Genomic DNA, 26,762 nt, shown 5'->3' with positions numbered 1-26,762 from the left:
TCTATATGGGGAGATATTTCATTATATACAGGTGAACAGTACTCCCAGAGAGCAATCTTTTTTAAAACCTTTTTTTATTTTTTTTTAATGATTGTGTTGTTTTTAGGAATTAATATCTGTTGAGCTGAATATATCAATACATTTATCTGACCTACATTGTTTTTTTTTTTTAATTTTTTTACATCTCTTTTTAAAAATTGGAGGATAATAGCTTTACATTATTGTGCTGGATTCTGCCATCAGCAATTCAAATCAACCATTATATATATCTCCCCTCACGCTTTAGCTTCCTTCCCAACATGCCCACATCCAACTTATCTAGTCTGTCACAGAGAGCCTGGCTGAGCTCTGTGTTACATAGCAACTTCCCAGTAGCTATCTATTTTTACACATGGTAGTGTATGTATATCAATGCTAATTTCTCAATTCTTTCCACCCTCTCTTTCTCCTGCTGTGTCTGCAAGTCTGTTCTCCATGTCTGTCTCTATTCCTGCCCTAAAATAGATTCATCACTACCATTTTTCTAGATTCCATATATATTTAATATACAATATTTGTGTTTCTCTTTCTGACTTACTTTATTCTCTATAACTGGTTCTACATTCATCCACCTCAGTTCAACTGATTAGCATTCCTTCCTTTTCATGGTTAGGTAATATTCCATTCTATTCCAACACAACTTCTTTATCCACTTATTTGTCAATAGACATCTAGGTTGCTCACATGTCCTGGATACTGTAAATAGTGCTGCAACGAACACTGGGGTACATATGTCTTTTTGAATTCTGATTTTCTCAGGGTATATGCCCATTAGTGTAATTGCTGCATTATATGTGATTCCTTGGTGGCTCATACCCTCCTGGCTCAGATAGTAAAGAGTCTGCCTACAATGTGGGAGACCCGAGTTAAATCTCTGGATTGAGAGGATCCCTTGGACAAGAAAATGACAACCCATTCCAATGTTCTTGCCTGGAAAATCCCATGAATAGAGGAGGCTGGTGGGTTACAGTCCATAATGTTGCAAAGAGTTGGACACGACTGAGTGACTTCACTTTCATGGTAGTTTCCCACCCCCCCCCCCCACCCCCCGGCCTGGTTCTTTAAATAATATCTATTCTTTTCTCCATTGTGGCAACATCACTTCCCACCAACAGTGCATCAAGTTCCCTTTTCTCCACAACCCCTCCAGTATTTGTTTGTAGATTTTTTAATGATGATCATTCTGACTGGTATAAGGTGATACCTCATTGTAGTTTTGATTTGCATATCTCTAATAATGAACAAAACATCTTTTCAGGTATTTGTTGGCCATCTGTATGTCTTCATTGGAGAAAAGTTTTGCCCCCCCCCTTTTTTTTTTAGGTTTTGTGTGTTCTGCCCATTTTTCATTGAGTTGTTTGTTTATCTGCATAAGCCACTTGTGTATTTTGGAGATTAATACTTTGTGAGTTGTTTTATTTGAAAATATTTTCTCAAACTCTCAGTGTTGTCTTTTCAGTTTTTTATATATTTTTTGCTGTGAAAAATCTTTGGGCCTAATTTGTTTAGTTTTGCTTTTATTTCCGTTACTCTAGGAGGTAGGTCAAATAGGATAATGCTGCAATTAATGTCAAAGAGTGTTCCGCCTATGTTTTCCAATAAGAGTTTTAGTTTTATAGTTTCTGGCCTTACATTTAATTCTTTAATACATTTTGAGTTTCTTTTTTTAATATGGTGTTAGGAAGTATTCTAATTTCATTCTTTTACCAGTAGCTATTCAGTTTTTTTTTTTAATTTTTATTTTTACTATATTTTACTTTACATTACTGTATTGGTTTTGCCATACATTGACATGAATGCGCCATGGGTGTATGAGTTCCCAATCCTGTACCCCCCCCCCCACCCTATATCATCTCTCTGGATCATCCCCATGCACCAGCCCCAAGCATCCTGTATCCTGTATCGAACATAGACTGGCAATTCGTTTCTTACGTGATAGTATACATGTTTCAGTGCCATTCTCCCTAATCATCCCACCCTCTCCCTCTCCCTCAGAGTCCAAAAGTCCGTTTTATACATCTGTGTCTCTTTTTCTGTCTCGCATACAGGGTGATCCTTACCATTTTTCTAAATTCCATATATATGTGTTAGTACACTGTATTGCTGTTTTTCTTTCTGGCTTACTTCACTCTGTATAATCGGCTCCAGTTTCATCCATCTCATTAGAACTGATTCAAATGTATCCTTTTTAATGGTTGAGTAATACTCCATTGTGTATATGTACCACAGCTTTCTTATCCATTCATCTGCTGATGGACATCTAATTTGTTTCCATGTCCTGGCTATTATAAACAGTGCTGCAATGAACATTGGGGTACATGTGTCTCATTCAATTCTGGTTTCCTCGGTGTGTATGCCCAGCAATGGGACTGCTGGGTCATTACCAGTACCATTTATTGAAGAGGATGTCTTTACTCCATCGTATATAGTTGCTTGTAGTAGTCTCTTATGATCCTTTTCATTTCTGAATTATCTGTTATAACCTCTCCCTTTTTACTTCTAATTTTATTGATTTGTGTTGTCCTTTTTTTCTTGATGATTCTGACTAATGGTTTGTCAATTTTATCTTCTCAAAGAACTAGGCTTTAGCTTTATTGATCTTTGTTATTTTTTCTTCATTTGTTTTTCATTTATTTCACATGCATTTCATATATTTCATTTATTTTTGCTCTGATCTTTGATTTCTTTCCTTCCACTAACTTTGGATTTTGTTGTTGTTCTTTTTCTAGTTGCTTTAAGTGTAAGGTTGTTTATTTGATTTTTTTCTTGTTCCTTGAGTTAGGTTTGTATCAGTGTGAACTTCCCTCTTAGCACTGCTTTTGCTTCATCCCATAAGTTATAGATTGTCATGTTTTCCTTGTCATTTGTCTATAGATTATTGCTTTACTTTCCTGTTTGATTTTTTCAGTGACCTCTTGGTTAGTTAGGAGTGTATTGGGTAGCCTTCATGTGTTTGTGTTCCTGTTAATTGATATTTAATCTCATAGTGTTGTGGTCATAAAAATGCTTGATATTTCATATATTTCTGCTCTGATCTTTGATTTCTTTCCTTCCACTAACTTTTAGTTTTGTTGTTGTTGTTGCTCTTCTTCTTTTTTTAGTTGCTTTAGGTGTAAGGTTATTTATTTGATCTTTTCTTGTTCCTTGAGTTAGGTTTGTATTACTATGAACTTACCTCTTAGCACTGCTTTTGTTTTATCCCATAAGTTATAGATTGTCACGTTTTCCTTGTCATTTGTTTCTAGTTATTGTTTTATTTTCTGTTTGATTTCTTCAGTGACCTCTTGGTTAGTTAGGAGTGTATTGAGTAGCCTTCATGTGTTTGTCTTCCTGTTAATTGATACTTAATGTTACAGTGTTGTGGTCAGAAAAAAATGGTGATATGACTTCAATTTTCTTAAATTTATGAAGAGTTGATTTGTGACCCAAGATGTGATCTATCCTGGAGAATCTTCCATGTGCACTTGAGAAAAAAGTGTATTCTTCTTTTAATGGAATGTCCTGAAAATATCAATAGGTTGATCTGGTCTAATGGGTCATTTAAGGCTTGCATTTCCTTATTAATTTTTCCTCTGGATGATCTGACCATTAATGTGAGTGGAGTGTTGAATTCCGCTACTATTACTGTGGTACTGTTGATTTCCCTTTTCATAACTGTTAGCATTTGCCTTATGTATTGAGATGCTTCTATGTTGGGTGCACATATATTGATAATTGCTATATCTTCTTCTTGGATTGAATCCTTGATCATTATGTAGCATTCTTTGTTTCTTGTAATAATCTTTATTTTAATGTTTATTTTATCTGATATGAGTTATAGTACTCCAACTGTCTTTTGACTCCCATTTGTGTGGGATATCTTTTTCCAGGCTCACTTTCAGTCTGTATGTGTCCCTAGACTGAAGCTAATTTCTTGTAGACAGCATATAGCTACATCTTGCTTTTTGCATCCATTCAGCCAGTCTATATCTTTTTGTTGGAGCATTTAATCCATTAACATTTAAGGTAACTATTAATATGTCCAATCTTATTACCATTTATTTTATTGTTTTGGGGTTGCTTTTGTAGGTCTTTTTCTTCTCTTGTGTTCTCTGCCTAAAGAAGTTCCTTTAGCAATTGTTGTAAAGCTGGTTTTGTGGTGCTGAATTTTCTTAACTTTTGCTAATATGTACAGCTTTTGATTTCTCCATTGAATCTGAACAAGATCCTTGCTTTGTAGTGTAATCTAAGTTGTAGTTTTTTTTTTTTTTTCGTTCATCACTTTAAGTATATCCTGTCACTTCCTTCTGGCCTACAAATTTTCACTGAAAGATCAGGTGTTAACCTTATGGGAATTCCTTTGTATGTTGTTGCTTTTCCCTTGCTGCTTTTGATATTTTTTTGTTTGTGCTTAATTTTTGTTTGTGCTATATGTGCCTTGGTGTGTTTCTCTTTGAGCTTGCCTGTATGGGACTCTTTTTGGATTACTGGACTTGGGTGGCTATTTCCTTTCCCATGTTAGAGAAGTTCTTGACTATCGTCTCCTCAAGTATTTTCTTATGCCCTTTATTTTTCTCTTCTTTCTCTGGGACTCCTGTAATTCAAATATTGGTGCACTTAAAGTTGTTCAGTGCTTTCTGAGACTGTTGTCATTTCTTCTCATCCTTTCTTTTTCATTTTTATTCTACTCTGCTTCAGTTATTTCTACCATTCTATCTTCCAGCTCACTTATCTATTCTTCTGCTTCAGTTATTCTGCTATTAGTTTTCTCTAGCATATTTTTTATTTCACTTATTGTGTTGTTCATTGCTGATTGTTCATTATTTCTAGGTCCTTGTTAAACATTTCCTGGATCTTTTCAATCCATGCATTAATTCCATGTATCTGTGCCTCCATTCTGAGATTTTGGACCATTTTTACTATTATTACTCTGAATTGTTTTTCAGGTAGACTGCCTATTTCCTCTTCATTTGTTCGGTCTTGCAGATTTCTAATTTGCTCCTTCATCTGCTGCAAGTTCTCTATCTTCTCATTTTGTTTAACTTACTCTGTTTGGAGTCTCCTTTCCACAGGATGTAGGATTGTAGTTTCTCTTGCTTGTGGAGTCTTCCCTCAGTGGGTGGGGTTGGGTCAGCACCTTGAATAGATTCCTGGTGGGTGAAACTGGTGCCTATGTTCTGATTGGTGAAACTGGATCCGGTCCCTCTGATGGGCAGTGGTGCATCCAGTGGTTTTCTTTTTTCTTTTTTTTTCTTCTGTAGGGGAAGGGGTGTCTGTGAGCCTAGTATAGCTTCAGGCTATACTTTTTGCTAATGGGTGGGGTTGTGTTCCTTTTTTCTAGTTTGGCATGAGGTGTCCAGCACTGGAACTTTCTGGCTGTTGGGTGTAGCCAGGTCTTATTGTTGGGATGAGGCCTTTGGAAGAACTTTCTCTAGTTAATATTCCATGGGGTCAGGAGTTCTCTTGTCCAACATCCTGGATTCAGGTCTCTCACCTCAAAAGTTCAGGTCCAATCCATTGCTGGAGCACCAAGGCTCCACGAACTACTTGGCACAGAAGATAAAGAAAAAGAAAAAAAAATCAATCAAACAAGAAAATAACAGGTAGACAGAACCACAAGAAATAGAGTAAAACAAAACTAAACAAAACACACAAAGAAATGCACACTCAAACTCACAAAAAGAAGAGCAAAGAAAATAAAGGAAACAAAAAAGAAGAGAGCTATTGAACCAATAAAGAAACCCATAAATGTAAAACACTGGAAGATAAATTAGCAAAAACACAGCACCAAGATGAAATCAAATGTGGAAAGTAAACTTAAAAAAAGGCAAATAAAGCATAAAACATATATACCAATAAAGCAAAAGAAAAAAAAAACCAGAAGAAAACAAAAGAAAAATACAACAAGGAAGTAAAGTAAAAATAGTGAAAGTGAAGTTGCTCAGTCATGTCCGACTCTTTGTGACCCCGTGGACTGTAGCCCACCAGGCTCCTCCGTCCATGGGATTCTCCAGGCAAGAATATTGGAGTGAGTTGCCATTTCCTTCTCCAGGGGATCTTCCTCCCGCATTGCAGGCAGAGGCTTTAACCTCTGAGCCACCAGGGAAGCCCAAAGTAAAAATAGAGAAATATAAAATACAGTTAGAAATAAGATTAAAAACAAAGTAAAACAAAGGAAAAAATAAAAACAAAAAAAGATGTACTAAATGAAAAAGTACAGTAGAAATAGGGGAAAAATAATTTATTTAAAAATAATGTGCAAGAAAAGAAAAAATAAATAAAAAGTAAAAATTAAAAAATATTAATTAAAAAATCAACAATAAAAAACAAAAATGAAAAACATTACATATATACATAGAGAGAGAAATAGTGGTAGTAAGAAGACAGTTTTCCTGTGGCCTCAGCTGTCAGTTTCCTTGTCCCCACAATGAGCTCCAGCCAATCTACCTTCTCAGAATGTCCTCCAATGTTTCTAGGAACGTCTCTAGACCTGCTGTGGGCACTGTGGGGCCCGCTCAGATTCTGATTTGGCCTTATTCTACCTTGTACTTGCTTCCAAAGTCCACAGTTGCCCCTGAATTCCACAGCTTCAAATATGGGAACACTCATTGTCTATTGAGATATTCCACAAGTGCAGAGTTTACCAAGACAATTGCAAGGATTTACTCCACTACTCTTGTCAGTGCACGAGCAAATTCCCTTCATTTTGTTTGGTCACAGAGCTCCTGGTGCTCAGCTTTGCTTTTGTCCCAGTTTTGTTTGTCCTACTGTTTGTAGGCTGCCCTCCATTGTCTGTTCCCTGTCCAGACAAAAGGGGGCAAAAGCAGCGGCTGAGGCCGATTAGGGCTCACTTGCTCACTCAGGCCAGGGAGAGGGAGGGAAACTGCAGACACAACTGGGAAGTGTTGGTAGTGCCTGTGGCGGCAGAGGTCTGTAGGAAGTTGCTACAGCCTGAGGCAAACTGCATTCTCCCAGAGGAGTTGGCTCCAGGTCATGGGTCCCTTGGCAGTGCCAAGCTGCACAGGCTCCCTGGAAAGTGTGGGCAGTGACCTGTGCTTGCTCACAGCTCAGTGGCAATGGCAGTGGCTGAAACACTCACCTCTAGGGTCAGAGATAACTGCCTCTGGCACTTGCGGAGGTGTGGTCCTGTCATCTGTGACCTTGTGAAGTTTGAGAATCCCCGAGATAATGATCTCTTGCTTTTGTGGCAGGCCCAGGCTTTTTCCTTGACTCCCTCAGCTGTGTAGTACTAGCCCCCTCAGACTGTCTTCGTGGCAGGCAACCCCAGTTCTCTCCCTGGGATCTGACCTCTGAAACCTGAGCCCCGGCACCAAGCCTCCACCTGCCCTGTGTGCATGCCGACATCTCAAACTAGTGGGAACTGGCCAGCGCTGACCTCTGTGCAGAGTTCTCTCCCTTTTCCTCTGCACATCTGTAGCTGTGCTCATCTCTGAGGCTCCAAATCTCTCCTATGTGCCTGCCCATGAGGGTTTCCAAGTGTGCAGAAACTTTTCCTCCTTCATAGTTCCCTCCCAGAGGCACAGGTCCCATCTGGATTCCTTTGTCTCTTATTTCTTTTGCCCTACCTGTTTTGTGGAGATAAGCTGTCCTTGTTGAAAGTCCGACGTCTTCTGCCAGCTATCAGTTGGTGTTCTGTAAGAGGTGTTCCACATGCAGATGTATTTTTGACGTATTTGTGGGAAGCAAGGTGATATTCACGTCTTACTACTCTGTCATCTTGAAGGTCTTCCCTACGGTGATCTTACAAAGAAATGGCCTTCTATCGAAATTTAAATTTAACGTGGACATTAATACAAATTAATGTTTGTATTAATGCTAACTGGCAGAAGTTCCTGCCAGTGCTACTCTGCTCTCATCTTGAAGAATCTTCAGTATCCATATGAGAGTAACTTATTTAGACTGTGTGTTTGATCCTTTATAAGCAATGAGCGCCCATGTTCACTTACTTTCATTTTAAAGATATATTTTTAAACCTTTGCATATCTTCTCTTTTTAAACTGATTCTCATCATACATTTATTTCTTCTAGGCATTGGCACATCTACACTTAATAGAATATGTCGGAGAACAGACTGCTTTGCTAATAAAGGTACATTAAATACTGCAATATAATGTGCTCCAGCTGCAATTCCTTTGATTTTTGTCAAAAAAGAGAAAAATATCAGTTAGACTAGATCTCATTCATTATGTAAAAAGTACAACAGGGAACCTGTTTTAGCCTATGTAGGCTAGAGATGAAAAGAGACTTTTTTCAAGGAATATATAATTACAGATGCTCGCAAGTTTTCTATTAGCCTCTAGTTGAAACCTTTCTAGGAAGGAGAACAATTGAGACAGTAGTCTCAGTAAGTGATGCACAGAGGTCTTAACCCAAGGTTTTTGCCAGGAAGTGAGGTCAATGTGGCTAGCGTGTCATCTGGTGTCCTTTCAGGTCATCAGGAACAGGGACACTCTGCTTTCTGCACCCCCCACCCCCCACCCCACACTGACACAAGGGTTAGTTGGTTTGAGCATGGTTTGGAGTTACTACTCTGAATTACTTGTAGACTCTGCCCCAGGCTCCTGGTAGGAGTTGGAAAAGTCCAGATAGTGCTGTTTGTACACCAGAGTCTCCTTTGGTCTCCTGTGTGGAAGAGGAAGGACCAGGAGCCCTGTTGTCCCTTCAGAGTCCCCCATGTCCTACCATCAGATCCTCAGTGTGTGTGTGTGATCTGTGCAGCTATGGTAAACAACCCTACTCTTATCTTCTGCTTTCAGATGGTCCCAGAAGATCAGCGCCTTACAGCTGCCATCATCCTGGTGGTCTGGGTCTCAGGCATCACATCCTCCCTGATTGACAACATCCCATTCACTGCTACTATGGTGAGTCACAGTATCTTCCATGTGATGAGGGCCCAGATTTCACTTGCACATAACCTGGGCTCACCCTTCCTTTCAGAGGAAGCAGAGAGTGAGCCCTGTTCCTATGTTGTGCTCACATGTTTAGGGGACAGATGTGATGAATCCCAAACAGCAGCTGGGAGCTAAGGCCTTATAGCTGCTGTGGGTAGTGAATTCCAGGATGGCTGATTGTTTTAGGGTCAATCTGACTGGGAGTTGCCACCTCTCATGGAAAGACAGTCTTTCTTTTTTGTTTCTTTAAAGAAAATTCATTTCAGTCATTCAGTCGTGTTTGAATCTTTGCAACCCCCTGAACTGCAGCACTCTAGGTGTCCCTGTCCATCACCAACTCTTGGAGCTTGCTCAAACTCCTGTCCATGAAGTCGGTGATGCTATCCAACCATCTCATCCTCTGTCATCTCCTTCTCCTCCTGCCCTTAATCTTTCCCAACATAAGGGTCTTTTCCAATGAGTCAGTTCTTCCCATCAGGTGGCCAAAGTATTGGAGTTTTAGCTTCAGTGTCAGTCCCTCCAATGACTATTCAGGGCTGATTTCCTTTAGGATGGACTGGTTGGATCTCCTGCAGGCCAAGGGACTCTCAACAGTCTTTTCTCCAACACCACAGTTCAAAAGCATCAATTCCTTGGCACTTAGCTTTCTTTATAGTTCAACTCTCACATTCATCCATGACTACTGGAAAAGCCATAATTTGACTAGATGGACCTTCGTTGGTAAATAATATTTCTGCTTTTTAATATACTGTCTAGGTTGGTCACAGAATTTCTTCAAGGAGCAAGTGTCTTAATTTCATGGCTGCAGTCACCATCTGCAGTGATTTTGGAGCACAAGAAAGTAAAAACTCTCACTATTCCATGAAGTGATGGGACAAGATGCCATGATCTTAGTTTTCAGAATGTTGAGTTTTAAGCCAGCTTTTTCACTCTCCTCTTTCACCTTCATCAAGAGTTTGTCTGTACTTTCTGCCATAATGGTGATGTCATCTGTGTATCTGAGGTTATTGAAGCTTCTCCCTGCAATTTTGATTCAAGCTTGTACTTCAGCCAGCCAGGAATTTCACATGATGTACTCTGCATATGAGTAAAATGAGAAGTGTGACAATAAACAGCCTTGACCTACTAATTTCCTGATTTGGAACCAGTCTGTTGTTCCAGGTCCAGTTCTAACTGTTGCTTCTTGATCTGCATACAGGTTTATCAGGAGGCAGGTAAGGTGATCTGGTATTCCCATCTCTTTAAGAATTTTCAGTTTGTTGTGATCCACATGAAGGCTTTGGTTTAGTCACTCAAGCAGAAGTAGATGTTTGTTCTGGAACTCTCTGGCTTTTTCTATGATCCAACAGATGTTGGCAATTTGGTCTCTGGTTCCTCTGCCTTTTCTAAAACCAGCTTGAACATCTGGAAGTTCACAGTTCATATACTGTTGAAGCCTGGCTTGGAGAATTTTGGGTATTACTTTGCTAGCATGTGAAATCAGTGCAATTGTGTGGTAGTTTGAGCATTCTTTGGCATTGTCTTTCTTTGGGATTAGAATGAACATTGACCTTTTCCAGTCCTGTGACCACTGCTGAATTTTCCAGATTTGCTGGAGTATTGAATGCAGCACTTCCACGACATCATCTTTTAGGATTTGTACTAGTTCAACTGGAATTCCATCACCTCCACTAGTTTTGTTCATAGTGAGGCTTCCTAAGACCCACTTGACTTTGCATTCCAAGATGTCTGGCTCTAGGTGAGTGATCACACCATCGTGGTTATCTGGTCTTTTTGGTCTGGTTCTTCTGTGTATTCTTGCCACCTCGTCTTAATATCTTTTGCTTCTGTTAGGTCCATGCCATTTCTGTCCTGTATTGTGCCCATCTTTGCATGAAATGTTCCCTTGGTATCTCTAATTTTCTTGAAGAGGTCTCTAGTCTTTCCCATTCTATTGTTTTCCTCTATTTCTTTGCATTGATCACTGTGGAAGGCTTTATCTCTCCTTGCTATTCTTTGGAACTATGCCTTTTAATGTGTATATCTTTCTTTTTCTCCTTTGCTTTCTGCTTCTCTTCTTTTCACAGCTATTTGTAAGCCTTCCTCAGACAACCATTTGGCCTTTTTGCATTTCTTTACCTTTGGGATGGTCTTGATCACTGCCTCCTGTATAATGTCATGAACCTCCATCCATAGTTCTTCAGGCACTCTATCAGATCTAATCCCTTGTCTCTATTTACCACTTCCACTGCATAAATGTGAGGGATTTTATTTAGGTCACACTTGAATGGTCTAATGGTTTTCCTTACTTTCTTCAATTTATGTCTGAATTTGGCAATAAAGAGTTCCTATTCTGAGCCACAGTTATCTCCCAGTCTTGTTTTTGCTGACTGAATACAGCTTGTCCATCTTTGGATGCAGAGAACATAATCAGTCTGATTTTGGTATTGGTCACCTGGTGATGTCCACGTGTAAAGTCTTCTCTTGTGTTTTTGGAAAAGGGTATACTTTGTGACCAGTGAATCTTCTTGACAAAACTCTGCTAGCCTTTGTCCTGTTTCACTTTGAAACAGGCAAAATTTGCCTATTACTTCAGGTATCTCTTGACTTCCTACTTTTGCATTCCAGTCCCCTATAATGAAAAGGACATCTTTTTTTGGTGTTTGTTGTAGAATATCTTGTAGGTCTTTATAGAACTGTTCAACTTCAACTTCTTCAGCAATACTGGTTGGGGCATAGACTTGGATTACTGTGATATTGAATGGTTTGCCTTGGAAACAAACAGGGATCATTCTGTTGTTTTGGACATTGCACCCAAATACTGCATTTTGGACTCTTTTGTTGACTATGAGGGCTAGTCCATTTCTTCTAAGGGATTCTTGCCCAGTAGTAGATATAATGGTCATCTGAGTTAAATTTGCCCATTCCAGTCCATTTTAGCTCACTGATTCCTAAAATGTCAATGATCCCTCTTGCCATCTCCTGTTTGACCACTTTCAATTTTCTTTGATTCATGGACCTAACATTCCAGGTTCCTATGCAATATAGTTCTTTACAGTATTGAACTTTACTTCCATCACCAGTCACATCCATAGTTGGGTGTTCTTTTTGCTTTGGCTCCATCTTTTCATTCTTTCTGGAGTTATTTCTTCACTCTTCTCCGGTAGCATATTAGGGACCTACTGACCTGGGGAGTTCTTTCAGTCATATCTTTTTGCCTTTTCATACTGTTAATGGGGTTTTCAAGGCAAGAATACTGAAGTGGTTTGCCATTGCCTTCTCCAGTGGACCAAAATTTGTCAGAACTCTCCACTATGACCCATCCGTCTTGGGTGACCCTTCATGGCATGGCTCATAGTTTCATTGAGTTAGACAAGGCTGTAGTCCATGTAATCAGTTTGATCAGTTTTCTGTGATTGTGATTTTCATTCTGTCTGCCCTCTGAGGGATAAGGATAAGAGGCTTATTGAAGCTTCTTGATGGGAGAGACTGACTGTGGGGGAATCTGGGTCTTGTTCTGATGGGTGGGGACATGCTCAGTAAATCTTTAATCCAATTTTCTGTTGATGGGCAGGATTGTGTTTCCTCCCTGTTGTTTGACCTGAGACCAAACTATTGTGGAGGTAATGGAGATATTGGTGACCTCCTTCAAAAGGTCCCATGCACACTGCTGCCCCTGACCTTGCAGCAGGCCACCACCAACCCATACCTCTGCTGGAGACTCCTGGACACTCACAGGCAAGACTGGGTCACTCTCTTATAGGATCACTGCTCCTTTCTCTCAGATCCTGTTGTGTACAAGGTTTTCCCTCCAAGAGTCTGTTTTCCCAGTCCTGTGTAAGTTTTGGTGGCTCTATCTGAAGGAGATCAGCCCTGGGATTTCTTTGGAAGGAATGATGCTAAAGTTGAAACTCCAGTACTTTGGCCACCTCATGCGAAGAGTTGACTCATTGGAAAAGACTTTGATGCTGGGAGGGATTGGGGGCAGGAGGAGAAGGGGACGGGGGATGAGATGGCTGGATGGCATCACGGACTCGATGGATGTGAGTCTGAGTGAACTCCAGGAGTTGGTGATGGACAGGGAGGCCTGGCGTGCTGTGATTCATGGGGTCGCAAAGAGTCGGACACCACTGAGCGACAGAACTGAACTGAACTCAAGTGAACTGCCTTGCTGGGGCTTCTCCTTTGCCCTTGGATATGGGGTATCTTTTTTTTGGTGGGATCCAGCATTCTCCTGTCAATGGCTGTTCAGCAGTGAGTTGTAATTTTGGAGTTTTTGCAGGAGATGAGTGCACATTCTTCTTCTCTGCCATCTTGTGGAGTATTCTAATATATACTCAGACCATAACCAGTTATACCAGCTCAAGGAAGAGCAGGTTGGTCCCTCACTCCAACCCTGCCCCTGCCTTAGAAAAACTTCCTTCCCCTCACACTCAGCTTGCCCCAACCTGAACATTGGAAGAAAACTGGAAGACATTAAAGACAGTTGGAAAACATTAAAGACAGAGGCTGGTTGAAGGTGTTCATCTTTTTCCTACAAAGGCGGAATCTATTTTAACTGGCCAGGGTGGCTTTTTGGAGAAGGAAATGGCAACCCACTCCAGGATTCTTGCCTGGAGAATCCCATGGAGAGAGGAGCCTGGCAGGCTACAGTCCACGGGATTGCAATGAGTTGGACATGACTAAGTGACTGATGCTTTCACTTTCACTTTCAGGGTGGCTTCTGATGCTATGGCCTGGAGAGGATTTTGAATTCTCTGTGTGATCTTGACACAAGCAGAGATCAAGTGTCCATATTACAGGCCTTTTACAAGGCCGTTGTGCCCTGCTCCTGCTGTGTCTTCTGACATCACTAATATTCAACTTAGGGCAGAATTGTCAATCCCTGGCATGACAGTGTAACGGTGTGAAAAAGAACCTGGGGTTCTGTCACAGCACCTGGGGGTCACAGATGTGCTGGGTATATGTGAACATTTCTTATGTCTGGATCCTAGACAGGAGTATTTTCTCTTGTTCTTGTGACCTTGAGGGCTACGCCTCTCTCACAGGACCTTAGGGTGACTGGGACTCTGCGTTACCACATATTGCTTGAAATCACAGTGTCTGCTGGGTTGATGCTCCAGTTACCAAGCTATTGTTCTCCAATGGTCTGGGCTTGGTAATTCTGAGTTAATCCTGATTGTTTTTTATTTGTTCATGAAGTCCTGAGATAGAGAAGTGATCTCGATGTTGTTGAATGTATTGGTCCTGCTCAGAGAGTGCTATCAATGACTGTGGTCCCACAGAGGGCCAGGGGCAGAAGTACCTCTCAGGAAGGGTAAAGCAGCAGGGTCCTGGGCTTCTGAGGTGCCAGATAAATTTGTGTGTGAATCCTTTTCTTAGTTGAAATAGGGTATATCTGAACCTGCAGCAGCAGCCTGGAAGGTTTCATCAGCAAAACTTCATCTGTACTTCCTCAAAGCCAGGATGCTCAGAGTCAATGCACCCTACCATCTGATGACTTCCAGGTATCAGGATCCAAAACCTCTTTTGGACTGAGAAAAATGGTCCCTGTCATTGAAAGTTTAGATTCCTGTACTTTCTAAAAATATGACACTTTTGATATTTTTTCTTCTCTAAAGTTACTTGAAATTTAAACTAAAAAAACATACATCAAAGGAATCATAGAGGATAGTATAACAAATATCTGTATGCTTACCACCCAAAATGAGGAAAATTTATTCTCTTTGCTTCAAGTTTTCTTGTTTGTTTTGTTTTTAAGAAATAAAATATTACAGATGAATATAACATTCTCTATTCCTTCTCTCAACCCCAGTATTATTCTGTCCTTTCCTCTCCTGAGGGAACTAAGCTCGTATATCTGAGGCATATTATTATGAAAGGATTAATGGAAAGATCATGGTTTGTGTGAGTCAATGTGGGATGGAAACTAACTTATGATAGAACAAAACAGCAGCTTCATGAACAGCTGGCAGACAGCTTCCTGCATCCCACAGATCTCTTAGCATGCGGTGGCTGCCTCAGAGGAGGGCCACTTGGGTTTCTGCCTTAGTCTGGAAGTATCATCAGATGTGACCTGTCATAGTCCCTGGGTGGGAAGTGATCCCATGGCCCTGCCTAAATGCAGGAGCCTGGGGAGTATGTGGCACAGAGAGCTGGGTGGACACTGAGGTCTTACACAACTGTCCCTTCCTCCCTCTTTTTCACTTCTCTGTCTTTTTCCCCTTCTTTCTCATTTTGGGAATGGTCAGGGATATGGCCTGTAGGATTTCACACTTAGATATCCCCGAAGTGTTCTTTTGAACCAGCATGTGACTAGTTTGCCCTGTGTGAGAGCAGAGTTCTACACGTCTACATGCACAAGCATGACAATTGTTGTTAGGGCTCCTTTAGATTCACTATCCCTTCTCTAAACAGTAAATTCTGATAGACAGATCACTTACAATTCAGCACAGTTTCTCGGAGTACTATGCCACTGGATTAGGAATTAGAGGTTCCTTAGCTATGTCTCCTCTGAATGGTCATTTTTTTCACATTGTGTAGAGTCTCTCTTCATCTCTGCTCTGACCCTCTGCCTGGTTTATCTTTTTCTTATTATTTTTAATCATTTAAAAAAAATAAAAAAATTTATTTTTACTTTATTTTGCTTTACAATACTGTATTGGTTTTGCCATACATTGACATGAATCAGCTACATACCTCAACATAATAAAAGCTATATATGACAAACCCACAGCAAACATTATCCTCAATGGTGAAAATTGAAAGCATTTCCCCTAAAGTCAGGAACAAGACAAGGGTGCCCACTTCCACCACTACTATTCAACATAGTTCTGGAAGTTTTGGCCACAGAAATCAGAGCAGAAAAAGAAATAAAAGGAATCCAAATTAGAAAAGAATAAGTAAAACTTTCACTGTTTGCAGATGACATGATCCTCTACATAGAAAACCCTAAAGACTCCACCAGAAAATTAATACAGCTAATCTATGAATATAGTAAAAATAATTTTCAAAATCTCATTTTAGTTGTATTTTTTAAAAATATAAATTTATTTATTTTAATAGGAGGCTAATTACTTTACCAATATTGTATTGGTTTTGCCATACACCAACATGAATCCACCATGGTTGTACACGTGTTCCCCATCCTGAACCCGCCATCCACCTCCCTCCCCATACCATCCCTCTGGGTCATCCCAGTGCACCAGCCCCAAGCATCCTGTATTATGCATCGAGCCTGGTCTGGTGATTCATTTCACATATGATATTATACATGTTTCAATGCCATTCTCCCAAATCATCTAACCCTTGCCTCTCCCACAGAGTCCAAAAGACTGTTCTATACATCTGTGTCTCTTTTGCTGTCTCGCATACAGGGTTATCCTTACCATCTTTCTAAATTCCATATATATGTGTTAGTATACTGTATTGGTGTTTTTCTTTCTGGCTTACTTCACTCTGTATAATCTGCTCCAGTCTCATCCACCTTATTAGAACTGATTCAAATGTCTTCTTTTTAATGGCTGAGTAATACTCCATTGTGTATATGTACCATGGCTTTCTTATCCATTCATCTGCTGATGGACATCTAGGTTTCTTCCATGCCCTGTGTATTATAAACAGTGCTGCAATGAATATTGGGGTACATGTGTCTATTTCAATTCTGGTTTCTTTGGTGTGTATGCCCAGCAGTGGGATTGCTGGGTCATAAGGCAGTTCTATTTCCAGTTTTTATAGGAATCTCCACACTGCTTTCCATAGTGACTGTATTAGTTTGCATTCCCACAAACAGTGTAAGAGGTTCCCTTTTCTCCACACCCTCTCCAGCAGTTATTGCTTGTAGACTTTTGGATAGCAGCCATTTTGATTGGTGTGAAATGGCACCTCTTTGTGGTTTTGATTTGCATTTCTCTGATAATGAGTGATGTTGAGCATCTTTTCATGTGTTTGTTAGCCATCTGTATGTCTTCTTTGGAGAAATGTCTATTTAGTTCTTTGGCCCATTTTTTGATTGGGTCGCTTGTTTTTCAGAAATTGAGCTGCAGGAGTTGCTTGTATATTTTTGGCACTAATTCTTTGTCAGTTGCTTCATTTGCTATTATTTGCTGTCATTCAGAAGGCTGTCTTTTCACCTTGCTTATAGTTTTCTTTGTTGTGCAGAAGCTTTTAAGTTTAATTAGGTCCAATTTGTTTATTTTTGCTTTTATTTCCAGTATTCTGGGAGGTGGGTCGTAGAGGATCCTGCTGTGATGTATGTCGGAGAGTGTTTTGCCTATGTTCTCCTCTAGGAGATTTATAGTTTCTGGTCTTACGTTTAGGTCTTTAATCCATTCTGAGTGTACTTTTGTATATGGTGTTATAAAGTCTTCTAGTTTCATTCTTTTATAAGTGGTTGACCCGTTTTCCCAGCACCAGTTGTTAAAGAGATTGTCCTTTCTCCATTGTATATTCTTGCCTCCTTTGTCAAAGATAAGGTGTCCATGGGTGCATGGATTTATCTCTGAACTTTTTATTTTGTTCCATTGATCTATATTTCTGTCTTTGTGCCAGTACCATGCTGTCTTTATGAATGTAGCTTTGTAGTAGAGCCTGAAATCAGGCAGGTTGACCCCTCCAGTTCTATTCTTTCTCAAGAGTGCTTTGGCTATTTGAGGTTTTTTTTTTTTTTTGTATTTCCATACAAATTGTGAAATTACTTGTTCTAGCACTGTGAAAAATTCCGTTGGTAGCTTGATAGGGATTGCATTGAATCTATAAATTGCTTTGGGTAGTATACTCATTTGCACTATATTAATTCTTCTGATCCATGAACATGGTCTATTTCTCCATCTATTAGTGTCCTCTTTGATTTCTGTCACCAGTTTTATAGTTTTCTATATATAGGTCTTTAGTTTCTTTAGGTAGATATATTGCTAAGTATTTTATTATTTTTGCTGCAATGGTGAATGAAATTGTTTCCTTAATTTCTCTTTCTATTTTATAATTATCAGTTCATAGGAATGCGAGGGATTTCTGTGTATTGATTTTATATCCTGCAACTTTACTATATTCATTGATTCAGTTCAGTTCAGTCGCTCAGTCATGTCCGACTCTTTGCGACCCTATGAATCGCAGCACGCCAGGCCTCCCTGTCCATCACCAACTCCTGGAGTTCACTCAGACTCACATCCATCGAGTCCGTGATGCCATCCAGCCATCTCATCCTCTGTCATCCCCTTCTCCTCCTGCCCCCAATCCCTCCCAGCATCAAAGTCTTTTCCAATGAGTCAACTCTTCGCATGAGGTGGCCAAAGTACTGGAGTTTCAACTTTAGCATCATTCCTTCCAAAGAAATCCCAGGTCCAATCTCCTTCAGAATGGACTGTTTGGATCCCCTTGCAGTCCAAGGGACTCTCAGGAGTCTTCTCCAACCGCTGCTAAACTGCTAAGTTGCTTCAGTCGTGTTCGACTCTTTGTGACCCCATAGACGGCAGCTCACCAGGCTCCACCGTCCCTGAGATTATCGAGGCAAGAACACTGCATTGGGTTGCCATTTCCTTCTCCAATGCATGAAAGTGAAAGGGAAATCGCTCAGTCGTGTGTGACTCTTTGCGACCCCATGGACTGCAGCCTACCTTCTCCAACACCACGGTTCAAAAGCATCAATTCTTTGGTGCTCAGCCTTCTTCACAGTCCAACACTCACATCCATACGTGACCACTGGAAAAACCATAGCCTTGGCTAGATGGACCTTAGTCAGCAAAGTAATATCTCTGCTTTTGAATATGCTATCTAGTTTAGTCATAACTTCCAAGGAGTAAGCGTCTTTTAATTTCACTATGAACGAAGCTAGTGGAGGTGATGGAATTCCAGTTGAGCTATCTCAAATCCTTTTCATGGCTGCAATCACCATCTGCAGTGATTTTGGAGCCTCCAAAAATAAAGTGTGACTCTGTTTCCACTGTTTCCCCATCTATTTCCGATGAAGTGATGGGACCAGATGCCATGATCTTCATTTTCTGAATGTTGAGCTTTAAGCCAACTTTTTCACTCTCCTCTTTCACTTTCATCAAGAAGCTTTTTAGTTCCTCTTCACTTTCTGCCATAAGGGTGGTGTCATCTGCATATCTGAGGTTATTGGTATTTCTTCCAGCAATCTTGATTCTAGCTTGTGTTTCTTCCAGTCCAGCGTTTTTCATGATGTACTCTGCATATAAGTTAAATAAGCAGGGTGACATACAGCCTCGATGTACTCCTTTTCTTATTTGGAACCAGTCTGTTTTTCCATGTCCAGTTCTAACTGTTGCTTCTTGACCTGCATACAGATTTCTCAAGAGACAGGTCAGGTGGTCTGGTATTCCCATCTCTTTCAGAATTTTCCACAGTTTATTGTGATCCACACAGTCAAAGGCTTTGGCATAGTCAATAAAGCAGAAATAGATGTTTTTCTGGAATTCTCTTGCTTTTTGAATGATCCAGCGGATATTGGCAATTTGATCTCTGGTTCCTCTGCCTTTTCTAAAACCAACTTGAACATCAGGAATTTCACAGTTCACATATTCCTGAAGACTGGCTTGGAGAGTTTTGAGCACTACTTTACTAGCATGTGAGATGAGTGCAATTGTGCAGTAGTTTGAGCATTCTTTGGCATTGCCTTTCTTTGGGATTGAAATGAAAACTGACCTTTTAGCCCTATTAATTTTCTGGTGGAGTATTTAGGGTTTTTTTTATGTAGAGGATCATGTCATCTGCAAACAGTGAAAGTTTTACTTCTTTTCCAGTTTGGATTCCTTTTATTTCTTTTTCTTCTCTGATTACTATGCCAAAACTTCCAAAACTATGTTGAATAGTAGTGGTGAGAGTGGGCACCCTTGTCTTGTTCCTGACTTTAAGGGAAATGCTTTCAATTTTCACCATTGAGGATAATGTTTACTGCGGGTTTGTCATATATAGCTTTTACTATGTTGAGGTATTTTCCTTCTATTCCTGATTTCTGGAGAGTTTTTTTAAAATCATAAATGGATGTTGAATTTTGTCAAAGGCTTTCTCTGCATCTATTGAAATAATCATATGTCTTTTATTTTTCAATTTGTTAATGTGGTGTATTACATTGATTGATGTGTGGATATTGAAGAATCCTTGCATCCCTGGGATAAAGCCCATTTGGTCATGATGTATGATCTTTTTAATGTGTTATTGGATTCTGTTTGGTAGAATTTTGTTAAGGATTTTTGCATCTATATTCATTTTCTTGTTTCTTGAATTATGGCTGTATTGCTATGAACCTTCTCCTTAGCACTGCTTTTATAGTGTCCCACGGGTTTTGGGTTGTTGTGTTTTCATTTTTATTCATTTCTATGCATATTTTAATTTCTTTTTAAATTTCTTCTGTGATTTGTTGGTTATTCAGCAGTATGTTGTTCAGCCTCCATTTCTAATAGTTTTTCTCCTGTAATTGATATATAATCTTACTGCATTGTTGTCAGAAAAGATGCTTGGAATGATGGCAGTTTTTTTGAATTTACCAAGGCTAGATTTATGGCCCAGGATGTGATCTATCCCAGAGAAGGTTCCGTGTACACTTGAGAAAAAGGTGAAATCCATTGTTTTGGGGTGAAATGTCCTATAGATATCAATTAGGTCTAACTGGTCTATTGTATCATTTAAAGTTTGTGTTTCTTTGTTAATTTTCTGTTTAGTTGATCTATCCATAGGTGTGAGTAGGGTATTAAAATCTCCCACTATTATTGTGTTCTTGTTAATTTCCCCTTTCATAGTTGTTAGCATTTTTCTTACATATTGCGGTGCTCCTATGTTGGGTGCATATATAATTATAATTGTTATATCTTCTTCTTGGATTGGTCCTTTGATCATTATGTAGTGTCCTTCTTTATCTCTTTTCACAGCCTTTGTTTTAAAGTCTATTTTATCTGATACGAGTATTGCTACTTCTGCGTTCTTTTGGTCTCTATTTGCATGGAATATCTTTTTCCAGCCCTTCACTTTCAGTCTGTATGTGTCCCTTGTTTTTAGGTGGGTCTCTGTAGACAACATATATAGCAGTCTTGTTTCTGTATCCATTCATCCAGTCTTTGTCTTTTGGTTCGGGCATTCAACCCATTTACATTTAAGGTAATTATTGATAAGTGTGATCCTACTGCCACTTACTTTATTGTTTTGGGTTCAAGTTTATGCACCCTTTTTGTTTCCTGTCTAGAGAATATCCTTTAGCATTTGTTGGAGTGCTGGTTTCATGGTGCTGAATTCTCTCAGCTTTTGTTTGTAAAGCTTTTGATTTCTCCTTCGTATTTGAATGAGGTCCTTGCTGGGTACAGTAATCTGGGCTGTAGGTTATTGTCTTTCATCACTTTAAGTATGTCTTGCCATTCCCTCCTGGCCTGAAGAGTTTCTATTGAAAGATCAGCTGTTATCCTTATGGGAATCCCCTTGTGTGTTATTTGTTGTTTTTCCCCTGCTGCTTTTAATACTTGTTCTTTATGTTTTATCCTTGTCAATTTGATTAATATATGTCTTAGGGTGTTTTGCCTTGGGTTTATCCTGTTTAGGACTCTCTGGGTTTCTTGGATTTGGGTGATTATTTCCTTCCCCATTTTAGGGAATTTTTCAACTATTATCTCCTCAAGTATTTTCTCATGGTCTTTTTTATTTTTCTTTTGTCTTCTTCTTCTGAGACTCCTATGATTCTAATGTTGGGGTGTTTACCATTGTTCCAGAGGTCTCTGATATTGTCCTCATTTCTTTTAATTCGTTTTTCTTTTTTCCTCTCTGATTCATTTCTACCATTCTATCTTTTTCCTCACTAATCCTATCTTCTGCTTCTTTTATTCTACTATTTGTTCTCTCCAGAGTGTTTTTGATCTCATTTATTGCATTATTCATTGTATATTGACTTTTAAAATTTCTTCTAGGTCCTTGTTAAACCTTTCTTGCATCTTCTCAATCCTTGTCTCCAAGCTCTTTATCTGTGATTCCATTCTGTTTTCAAGATTTTGGATCATTTTTGCTATCATTATTTGGAATTCTTTATCAGGTAGATTCCCTATCTCTTCCTCTTTTGTTTGGTTTTGTGGGCATTTATGCAGTTTCTTTACCTGCTGGGTATTCCTCTGTCTCTTCATCTTATTTATATTGCTGCGTCTGGGGTGGCCATTGTGTATTCTGGCAGTTTGTGGAGTTCTCTTTATTGTGGAGTTTCCTCACTGTGGGTGGGGTTGTATGGATGACTTGTCAAGGTTTCCTAGTTAGGGAAGCTTGTGTCGGTGTTCTGGTGAGTGGAGCTGGATTTCTTCTCTCTGAAGTGGAATAAAGTGTACAGTAATGTGTTATGAGATGTCAGTGGGTTTGGAGTGACTTTGGGCAGCCTGTATATTGAAGCTCAGTGCTGTGTTCCTGTGTTGCTGGAGAATTTGTGTGGTATGTCTTGCTCTGGAACTTGTTGGCCCTTGGGTGGTGCATGGTTTCAGTGTTGGTATGGAGGCGTTTGATGAGCTCCTGTTGATTAATGTTCCCTGGAGTCAGGAGTTCTCTGATGTTCTCAGGATTTGCACATAAGCCTCCTGCTTCTGGTTTTCAGTCTTATTTTGACAGTAGCTTCAAGAGTTCTCCATTTATACAGCACCGATGATAAAATATCTAGGTTAAAGATGAAAATTTTCTCCACAGTGAGGAATATCCAGAGAGGCTCACAGAGTTACATGGAGAAGAGAAGAGGGAGGAGGGAGATAGAGGTGACTCAGATGTGATGAGGTGGAATCAAAAGAGGAGGGAGCAAGCTAGCCAGTAATCACTTCCTTATGTGTGCTCCACAGTCTGGACTACTCAGGATGTTCACGGAGTTACACAGAGAAGAGAAGAGGGAGGAAGGAGACAGAGGTGGCCAGGAGGATAAAAGGGAGGAATTAAAAGGAGAGAGACAGATCCAGCCAGTAATCAGTTCCCTAAGTGTTCTCCACTGTCTGGAACACACAGAGAGATTCACAGATTTAGGTAGAGAAGAGAAGGGGAAGGGACGAGATTGAGGTGACCTGGTGGAGAAAAAGGAGAGTCCAATGGGAGAGAGCAGTCAAGCCAGTAATCTCGCTCCCAAGTAAAAATGGGTACTGAAGATTGGGTTTTTAAAGGTACAAAATTGATAACAAATACCAAAAAGCAAAGATTAAAAATCTAGAGTAGAGGTTGGATTTTCAAAATACAATATTAAAGAAAAAATGTCACAAAATTTATAAAATATATATGTATATATGAAGTGTTTTTTCTTTAAAAATAGGGTCTCTCTCTCTCTCTCTCTCTCTCTCTCTCTCTCTCTCTTTTTTTTTTCAAAGTAATAGTAGGTTATAAATGGAGAAGGCAATGGCAACCCACTCCAGTACTCTTGCCTGAAAAATCCCATGGATGGAGGAGGCTGGCAGGCTTCAGTCCATGAGGTCGGGAAGAGTCAGACACGACTGAGCAACTTCATTTTCCCTTTTCATTTTCATGCATTGGAGAAGGAAATGGCAACCCACTCCAGTGTTCTTGCCTGGAGAATCCCAGGGACAGCAGAGCCTGGTGGGCTGCTGTCTATGGGGTCGCACAGAGTTGGACATGACTGAAGTGACTTAGCAGCAGTAGGTTATAAAAATGAAAATTAAAGAAGTAATAGAGGACTTAAAATTAAAAGAAATAAACAATGATAGTAAAAATAGTAAAAATATATCTAGGATCTTCTCTGGTGTTTTGGGCAGTGTGGGGTCAGTTCATTTTCAGATAGTTCCTTGATCTGGCTTATATTTCTCAAGATCTATGGGCTCCTTCCTATGTATTTGGTACTAACTACAGGGTTTTAATCTATTGCAACTGTCACATCCAAGGAGGCTCCCTCTGTTTTAGCCTCTTCTGTTTGCTGATCTCTTCAGTGTCTAATTTCCTCCCTGACACAAGGGGGCAGTGGTGGACACTTTTTAAGGCTCACTTGTTCAATCGTGCTGTGGGGAGGGAGGGACGCTGCCAACAGATAACACTGGCATGTGCTCACAGTGACTCGGCCACATTGGGTTTGCCCCTGCTCATGGCTTGTGTGCTTTCTCTGTCTACACTGCTTAAGCTCTAGTTTGCTCTGCTAGGAACTGTCTGAGGCCAGCGCTGGGTTGTGTGCACTTCCTAGGTCTAAGCCACTCAGGTTCAGGCACCTGGGTAGTCCTCAGAGGTGCAGACTCGGTTGGGCCTGCGTTTTGTGCCCTCCCTAGGTCCGAGCAGCTCAGGTGACCAGGTGCTTGGTGATTGTGGTCACTGTGACTTATTGCCTCCCGCATCGTTGCTGCTTGGTTTTCTAGGTGTATAACCGGTGCACCTTCTCAGGTGGATGTTGACCATCCAGAATTCCAAGAAGTCTTAGTTAGCAATGAAGCCTGCTTGCAGTTTGGTAGATATTGTCTCTCTGGGGCTGCGATTACCCCTTTCCAGCTCTGGCTGCCTGTCACCAGAGGGGGGTGGTCTGCAGCCAGCTAGCTCTGCTCAGTCCTTTGTTCTGTGAGCAGGTCTGGTGGTGTCTTAGGTTAGGGCTCTTTGCATGGTAGCTATCCCACAGTCTGGTTTGCTAGCCCAAGTTAGTTCCCTCAGATTGCCCTCGAGACATTCAGGCCCAGTCCTTACTCTAAGCAATGCAGCCCATGCTTCCCTGCCCAGCCCCTGCTTGCTAGTGGCGGATGCAGGTGTCTGCACTGCTTCTCCGCTGGGGGAGTTACTGTTGGGCACGTAATCTGTGCGTTTTAATTATTTATTTATTTTTCCTCCCTGTTATGTTGCCCTCTGTGCTTCCAAGGCTTGCCACAGACTCGGCAGTGAGAGTGTTTCCTGGTGTTTGGAAACTTCTCTCTTTTTTAAGACTCCCTTCCTGGGACAGAGCTCCTTCCTGGGACAGAGCTCCATCCCTACCTCTTTTGTCTGTCTTTTTGTCTTTTATATTTTTTCCTACCTCCTTTCAAAGACAATGGGCTGCTTCTCTGGGTGCCTGATGTCCTCTGCCAGTATTCAGAAGTTGTTTTGTGGAATTTACTCAGCGTTCAAATGCTCTTTTGAAGAATTTTTAGGGGAGAAAATGGTCTCCCCATCTTATTCCTCTGCCATCTTAGGACTGCCATTTAGTTGTATTTTTAAAAACAAGAAACAAATGGATTTTAAAAATCTTTAAAATTCATGCATATCATCTATCTCTACTTGTTAAGAGAACAGATGGTGTTTCAGGGACTCTGAGGATCTTCTTTATGTCTCAGCACAGAAAAAATTCAGTGAGAGGCAAAATGATAGATAAGAAGTGACTTATTAGAATAGGGTGCTTATGAGGCTTACAAGTGGGTGGGTGGGAAAGAGGATGCTGTGCCTGAGAACTTAGTGGGCTGCAGTTGTATGATCAAAGGAAAAATGGGGAAGGGGAAAAGATCATCTTTTTTCCTCATTCTTGAGTAGACTTGAAGCTTCCATCATCAACTCTTCTTCCAGGTTGGGCAGGGGTGTTTTCTTGTCCCTACATGATCAAGCCGCAGGAGGTGGAAATGGGAACCCACTCCAGTATTCTTGTCTGGAGAATCCCTCAGACAGAGAAGCTTGGTAGGCTATAGTCCATAGTGTCCAAAGAGTCAGACATGACTGATGTGACTTTGCATGCAGATGGTCCATCCAGGACTGTCATGGCACAGTGGAAATGAGCAAAAAGGCAGTAATATACACTAAAAATGGTAAACTATTCAAGTTTTAGTATACTGTAAACTTTTCCTTACATTTTTGTCTTTAGTGTGTGCAAAGGAACATGTCCTTGATATCACTAACTTGCTGAGCTTACTGGGAAGGATGTGGGTCTCATGCCACCACTGTTTTATTTTTGGGGAGCATGTTTCATGCTTCTGTTGCATGGTTTTATTAGCAAGCCTGCTTGGTTTTAAGGCTTTGTCATTAAGCAAAACTGCTTTCTTGTATGCTTTAACTTACAAGGCTCTTCCATACTTTTTCTTGACTTACAGTCCCTTAATAGGATTAACAATTTAATTACTTACTTTGTCCCTTTACTCTTTATCAGTTTAACATGTTTAAATTTATTTGTTGAAGGAGAGACTTGAGTTCATTCCTAACATTTTATTATGGTTTTGCATATATTATACTTTTTCCTTTCTGATTCTTTTTCCCCTTTTATTTCCTGATTTCTCTTGGATTGATAAATCTCGTCCTCTAACTGATTTGGATGGTGCTGATTTTGTTCCTAAGTCTTTTCAGTGGGAATTTTTCTATTTGTAATGCACATAGTTGTATCTGCATTTCAATCAACAGTTGCAATCAACATGAGAAACAAAATATTGTCTGCCATATTAGTTAACAAAAGGCATTAAGAAGGGACAATCATCAGTGATTATAGCCCTACACAGTGAACTGAGAACCCTGAGGCAACTCAGGTTGTGAAAACACAGGATACTGGCTCCAGATAGCTGAAATGCCTATCAAAAGAATGATTTCAATGAGTCAAGACTCTGTGTCTTCCTATATATGAAAGACTTAAATTCCTTAACTTGAGATGTCTGGTTTTCTTTACTTAACAATAATTTTTTTTGGACCTTTAGATTACTTGTCCTTTGACTCCTCCTGACCTCTTTGGAGCAGTTTTCACAGGTTTATTTGAGATACTACCTCCTGGGTTTGAAATCTTATGAATATACACTGAGTAAAACATGTGGACTAAAAAAAATATTCACAGCCTAAAAGTTGATAGTTATGTTTATTCAGTGAAAATTTTTAGGACTCCAAGCCTGGGAGACAGCATCTTAAGTAACCCTGAGAGAATTTCTCCAAGGAAGCTAGGGGAACAGCTAGGTTACATAGAAGTTTTGC

At 40.1% G+C, this 26,762-nt stretch overlaps 1 protein-coding gene across 3 annotated transcripts in view; it reads left to right on the top strand.

Annotated features, from left to right (window-relative positions):
- The window catches only part of OCA2 (OCA2 melanosomal transmembrane protein), a 339,669-nt gene that overhangs the window by 275,141 nt on the left and 37,766 nt on the right, over window positions 1–26,762 (top strand). For all 3 annotated transcript variants that reach the window (XR_009599263.1, XM_004004469.5, XM_060409587.1), the window contains 2 exons: window positions 8,068–8,127; window positions 8,796–8,900. Coding sequence is in view for 2 of the 3 variants with exons in the window: in XM_004004469.5 (XP_004004518.1) it covers window positions 8,068–8,127; window positions 8,796–8,900 (165 nt within the window). In the remaining variant the exon portion in view is untranslated. The remainder of the gene's footprint in view (window positions 1–8,067; window positions 8,128–8,795; window positions 8,901–26,762) is intronic.

The sequence above is a fragment of the Ovis aries genome, chromosome 2 (genome assembly GCF_016772045.2).
Source record: "Ovis aries strain OAR_USU_Benz2616 breed Rambouillet chromosome 2, ARS-UI_Ramb_v3.0, whole genome shotgun sequence".
Lineage (NCBI taxonomy): Eukaryota > Metazoa > Chordata > Mammalia > Artiodactyla > Bovidae > Ovis > Ovis aries.
This window is presented reverse-complemented; position numbering and strand designations above follow the sequence as displayed.